Here is a 6,255-nt window from a genome sequence, read left to right as displayed (position 1 = left end):
TCCGGATCTAAGGCCAGAGAGGTGGTTGGGGCCGCGAACCCCTGGAAGATCAAGTCTCCTCGAATATCAGCGACATAATTCAGATTTCCAAAACTGATTTGATGACCAGGGGCGTAGCTATCGATCTGCTCTAGGTGGCCAGCCAAGTTGGCCCGCAGTACGAAGCCGCCGAATACAAAGATTTGGCCAGGGAGAAAAGTCTCCTTTGCGGCGGTATTGCTGTGGATGATCGATGGAGCCATCGAGCCTTTCGACGACGGCATAGTGGAACTCTCAATGAAAGCATCAATGTCGGTGTCAAAACCGGCGGATCTCAGGTAGGGGGTCCCGAGCTGTGCGTCTTAGGGTCGAAGGTAACAGGAGACAGGGACACGATGTTTACCCAGGTTCGAGCCCTCTTAATGCAGGTAATACCATACTTCCTGCTTGATTGATTTTGATGAGTATAGAGATTACAAGAGTTGATCTACCTCGAGATCGTAATGGCTAAACCCTAGACGTCTAGCCTATATGATTATGATTGCCTCCACGGACTAAACCCCCCGGTTTATATAGACACCGGAGGGGACTAGGGTTATACAGAGTCAGTTTACAGAGAAAGGAATCTTCATATCCGAACGCCAAGCTTGCCTTCCACGCCAAGGAGAGTCCCATCCGGACACGGGGGAATGCCTTCCATCTTGTATCTTCACGGCCCATGAATCCGGCCCACGTCACATAGCCCGGACGTCCGGGGACCCCCTAATTCAGGACTCCCTCACCCCCTACATCTTGAATCATCAGGCCTCTTTCCTCGCCTCTCTTACTATCAGAATTCACACCACAATAGTTGACGCCCACCGTGGGGTTGCACATGTTGCGATTGATGACACAGGTGGTTCATTCGTCTTCATCGACTTTCGACACAAAGCATATGCGTCAGAATGGACAGAGGTATTTCAGATGTATATAATGCAACTTATACACAAATCCATAGCATCAAACTTGGAAACGTACTGGATGGCTGGAGATCTGCCACTACATGCTGTCACCGTGGAATTTTCCTTTTCGTACACCATCCTCACACACACATGAATTACGAGGGTAAAGCAATGTAACATCTTTTGTGGTATATATGCCCATCAGACTAATTAATACATTAGCTACAACAATGTAGGGCAAACCCACATGGGACGATGTTTACGACTCGTCACGTAATATCCTGTCCTCTCGACCCCATCACCAACACTTTGGTCTTCCCTACAGTACATTTGCCCGTCGTTGTCAATTGTAACAAGGTACACCACATCATCGGGCAACTTCTTTGTTGGTGATAAGTTTTCTTCGGAGTAGTAGACATGATTTCTCTCCAAACCATGATGCCCATCTGCCGTCACGTGCACAGCCTTAGACCAATTCACCCCTAAGAACAAGGCGTGGTCACCAAAATTAAGTACTTCTGCCCACTTGTACTTGTAAGCCTTGTCGTTATCGGTGTCGACAAGTGTAAAAATCTTGAAGAAGGACTCTCGGTTCGGCAACCACCAACGATCTATTGCCATGGATGGCTTGCCGTGTAGCTCGATGAGATGGGCCTCATATACCTGGGGACCGTGGCGCCTTTCGATGGCCAGCGGGTGGCAGGATGTGATGACCGGCGTGCCCTCTGCCTTCATGTCAATTTTGAACTTGATCAGCTCCTCGTTAGGATATACAAGACCATATAGCTCACCTTTGCAGAATGCGATGTCTACAATGAACTTTTCGCCCAAACTTTTTACGGTCCACCCGCTCTGGTGGCGGCCAACTTTACACAGTGCAATGTGATACCGCTGATAAGCTATGGCTGCAAGGATGCAGCTGCTAGAGGTGGGGGCTTCGGAGAAGATGATTTTTCGAAGGCTGGTTGTTCCGATGTCATCTACGTCTAGAGATGGGCTGGCCTCCACCTCCGCACCAGAGAAGAGATTCACGATGACGAGCTTGCTCCAGTCGACTGCAGCGACCCAGCCGCCTTCGTGTGAGCCCAGGAACCACTTGTCTTCTGCCTTGTCTGGAACGCGCACAACCCAGCTGTCGTCGGGGCCGCACAGCCGCTTCGTCCCGTTGCATCGGACACGCCGCAACGACACGAGCAGAAGCGGGCGGCCCGGCGGCCGCGGGAGCAGCGACGCGGCGGCTCGCCACCCCTTGCAAACGGCGGCGACGCGCACACGATCGCGCGGGCAGGCAAGCCTGAGGTGGACCAGCCCGAGGAGGTCGTCTGGCAGGTCAGACCACTGCGGCGATGACGACGACTGGGTGCTGCCGGCGGTTGTCGACATACCGCGCGTCCGTGTCTCTCGGTCGATTACGAGCGGTGGCAAGCACAAGTAGCACTAGAAACGAGAATCGAACCTTGTTGTTGGTGATATTTGTAGCGATTGGGTCGATGTGTTACACCGAGTCTCGTCTCCGATCGTGCCTGTCGCTCTAATCCGAATCGAAAGTAGAGTCCAAACACTTGCATATACAGAGAAGGCAAACCAGGGGAGGAAGCAGGTTACACGAAGATCCGTGACTGCGGCCTCCTCACCGAAGCATGTCAGGAGAGCCAGCCGTCGCAACTCGCACGCACTGCGGAGACTTGCTGGAAGCCGCGCGCGCCAGAGTCTCGCGTCATCCCGGCAGAGCTTCAGGGTGCGGTAGTACTTTTACGACTCAGCTTCGGCCTAAAGTTCAACATAATAGTGTCAGTATCAATGAACGCCCGGATTCCAACGCCGACTCCTGCACTCCAAACAAATACTTCCTCCTCCCAAAATTCTTATCTTAGATTTGTTTAAATACAAATGTATAATGTCATGTTTTAGTATTAGATACATCCATATCTAGACAAATCTAAAACAAGAATTTTGAGACAAAGGACGTACATAATAAGTTTCCGTCTGTCAACCCTGTCCAAAACAGGATTATCCACACAGCGCAATACAAGAACGGATACAGAGGTCTGCTCAGTGCAATTCCTCGTGTTGTGAAATGCGTGAGGAGCCAACCCAATTATACTTCGTCAACTTAATCCCAACTAACTATATAGTCCCTCCATAAAGAAATATAAGAGTGTTTAGATCACTAAAGCTACTTATTAGCAACAAAAAATTTATATCTACCTACGTGCGTTTCTCCAATTTTTTCATTCGTTCAGCGTTGAAAATATTTTTTTCTATTTGAGGTGGTACTAAATTTTTATCCGTTCCTCTATTAGAAAAGAAAAAACGCTAGAGTTTCGTACATGGCCACCCGCAGTGTGGCTCAGCAAAGCCAACCTAATTATTTTCATGCTATGCAGGTGGGAAAACCCTATTTACGCATGGTGCGTCAAATAGCTGCAAATTCGCACAGGGCGTCGAACTTGGCCTGAATTGTTTTTTTTGTGTTATGCTTCTCTTTATCTTTTTCCGTTTCTTTCTCTTTTCCTTTCCTGTTTCTTTTGTCTTTTTTCCTTTTAAGTTTTATTTTTTCTTCCTTTTTTTGTAAATTAAAAATTATAAATAAAGTTCATAATATCATAAAAAATTGGATTTCATTTTTATTAAAATGTGCATAATTTTAAAATATATTCCGTTTAAAAAGTGTTCAGAAAATTGAAACTTTGTTCTTATTCGAAAATAGTCGCAAATTCGCACGGGGCACCCAAGCTGGGCTGAACCGTTTTTTTGTTCTGTGTTCTTTTTTATTTTTATTTTTCCATTTCTTTCTATTTGTCTTTCCTGTTTCTTTTGTCTTTTTCCTTTCAAGTTTATTTTTATTTCTCCCTCTTTCATAAATTCCAAAATTCTGAAAAAAAATATCATAAAAACTCAACGTTTCTAAAAATGTTTGGAATTTTAAAGTATATTCTGTTTTGAAAAATGACCTTAACATTAAATCTTTGTTCTCATTCCAAATTGGTTCCGATTTTAAAAAAACGTTCCACTTTTTCTTTCTCTTTGCCAAAGTTGTAGGAGATTTTAAAAATGTCCCAAATACGAAAAAATATTCTTGTTTTAGTGAAATGTTCGCAAATTTGTTATAATGCCCGAGTTTAAAGAAACACATTTTCACAAATTGTTCTGAATGGTCAAAATATGTTACCTTTTTCAAAAAATCACAAATTAAAAAAATGTTTATGTTATTATAAAAGGTTCATGTTTTCTATAAAATTGTGAATTTCAAACGTCTCAAATTTTGTTGTGTATTTCTGAAAATGTAAGGAATTTAAAAAATGGGATTTCCAAAATTATTCATGTTTCCAAGAATATTCACCAATTTATATTTTTTCTGAAACTGAAACTGAAGTATCACCTTAAAGATTTGAGCTGGACATATGTTGGTAGGACTCGTTTCTTTAAGTGGCCAGCAGCACTTTGTCAGGTCTTTGAGGGCATGATTTCGATCCTTCAACTCATCATTTTTTTTGGATTTTTTTGCGACTTACAAACACAGGCCGTCTTGGAGTCTACCAATGTGCTGGCCCATACACGAACCAATGTGCGTCCCGCGCGCTATTTTATGCAACTAGCGTCATATATTAGCCCCCATGAAGTTGGCCCAAGAAAAAATTGCTCCGTCGCACATGCAGTATTGGGCCTCAGACGCACTCCCCTACTGGGTCATCAGAGGGAGCAATTTTTTTCTTGGGCCAATAAAAGAGAATATGTTGGTTTAGCTTGAATAAAAAATTTGTGGGCACTTGAGCGCTAAAATAATCAAAGAGAATAAACCCTAATAAAGAAGGGACATTGATGTCTGGTTATGCGCTAAATATGCTAATGAAATGAGATTTATGCGCTACAATTAGTCATCCATCCTGTTATGCCATCATAAGCGAGAGTGGTCGAAGCAACCGTGCCTCGAAGGTCGACGCATAGCTACCAAATAAGGAGGCAGACACAACCCCGAGACAGAGACGGACCTGGAGAAAAAAAAGGCACGAGTTGGATGGTTGCCGCCACACCGACTAACCCTGCCACTATCAAGATCTCGTGGGACAAACATAACCTGCGAGAAGACCACAACTCATCTCTCTATCGCGCCGCTATGGAGATCATTTTTGGTGGACACATCAATTACTTCTCTCATTGCTTCTCGCAAAAAAGTATCTCTCCCATTGCAACGCACGGGAATATGTGCTAGTATATTGGTAAAAAGCAAAAGTGTCGGATGATCTGTAATCCCAAGGTCATATGCACCCAATGATCAGTAATAAAATGTTAAAAAGTTAGTAATTTTTTTAGCAACAAACATTGATGAGCAACAGCATGCAAGTTTTAGTGATGGAATGACATTTGTGGAGGTCTAAACAAAACAAGATTGATGCTCCAAAATGCTTTTAAAACTAGTTTTTGTGGAGCATCCATTTGTTTTTTGTTGAGACCTCCACGACTGTCATTCCATTGCACATAGATAAAATCTTCATCAATGTTTATTAAAAAAGCAGAAAATTTCTAAGATTTTTTTTTGTTTTTACTATTCATACAGGTGCATATGAGTTCGGTATCAGAAACTTTGTGTCCAAGTTGGAACACTTTTTCACATTGATCAATCACAGACACCGACAAATTGCACGGTAAAAGGATCGGCAAAAGAAATGGTTGAAATGATTCTTGGCCATTATAGAAGCTTTTTTCGAAAGCAAGTAAATTGTGTGCCTTAGATTTATAGAAGGCAAGGAGTAAAGTACAAGAAAGATCAACAAGCTCCCACCACAACCCGGTGAGAAACAAATCTCACTCAAACTTCACCACACACAAAACAACCACAACGGATAAGAGCATGTCCTAAACTGGTCAAACAAAGTCGCGTCTCGACCAATGCCGATCACCTCCAAAGAGCAATGAGTCCAAAACACTCTTCTTGTCAACGGACAAACCACCCTTGAGCACCTAGAAGAGTTGGCAGGTGGGTGGCGGGACTTGGCCATCCCCGAGAAAGCCGTTGTCTTGGACTCACCCGCGGCGGCGCACATAGAGCCCTTGTAACACAATCTAGAACAACAGTGAGCACCAAAGAAACACAACATAGAACCTCCAAGGCATGTCTCCAAAAAGGATGCTCCCAACAGAGGAACAATGCAGGTGCACTGGAGGATGTCGAGGAAGATAAGAGGCTTTCTAATAAGGAATCAGCCAGCGCTTCTATATGTATGTATTTGAGTTCCCAACATGCAGGTTGCTAAGCCTATGTCGATGCAGGATACAATCCTGCAACTAATTAGGATAAAGCCTCTCTCGAAGTATTTTTAAGGGATGAATCAAG

General features: G+C 43.9%; 1 protein-coding gene across 1 annotated transcript; it reads right to left on the bottom strand.

Moving 5' to 3' along the window:
- Window positions 1-1,142: 1,142 nt before the first annotated feature.
- LOC109771933 (putative F-box protein At3g25750) lies at window positions 1,143-2,303 on the bottom strand. Its single transcript, XM_020330629.1, has one exon. The coding sequence runs from the start codon at window positions 2,301-2,303 to the stop codon at window positions 1,143-1,145; it is 1,161 nt and encodes a 386-aa protein (XP_020186218.1).
- Between the last annotated feature and the right edge of the window lie 3,952 nt (window positions 2,304-6,255).

This window comes from Aegilops tauschii, chromosome 2, assembly GCF_002575655.3.
Source record: "Aegilops tauschii subsp. strangulata cultivar AL8/78 chromosome 2, Aet v6.0, whole genome shotgun sequence".
Lineage (NCBI taxonomy): Eukaryota > Viridiplantae > Streptophyta > Magnoliopsida > Poales > Poaceae > Aegilops > Aegilops tauschii.
The sequence above is the reverse complement of the archived record's forward strand: the minus strand, read 5'-3'. Positions and strand labels throughout refer to the sequence as shown.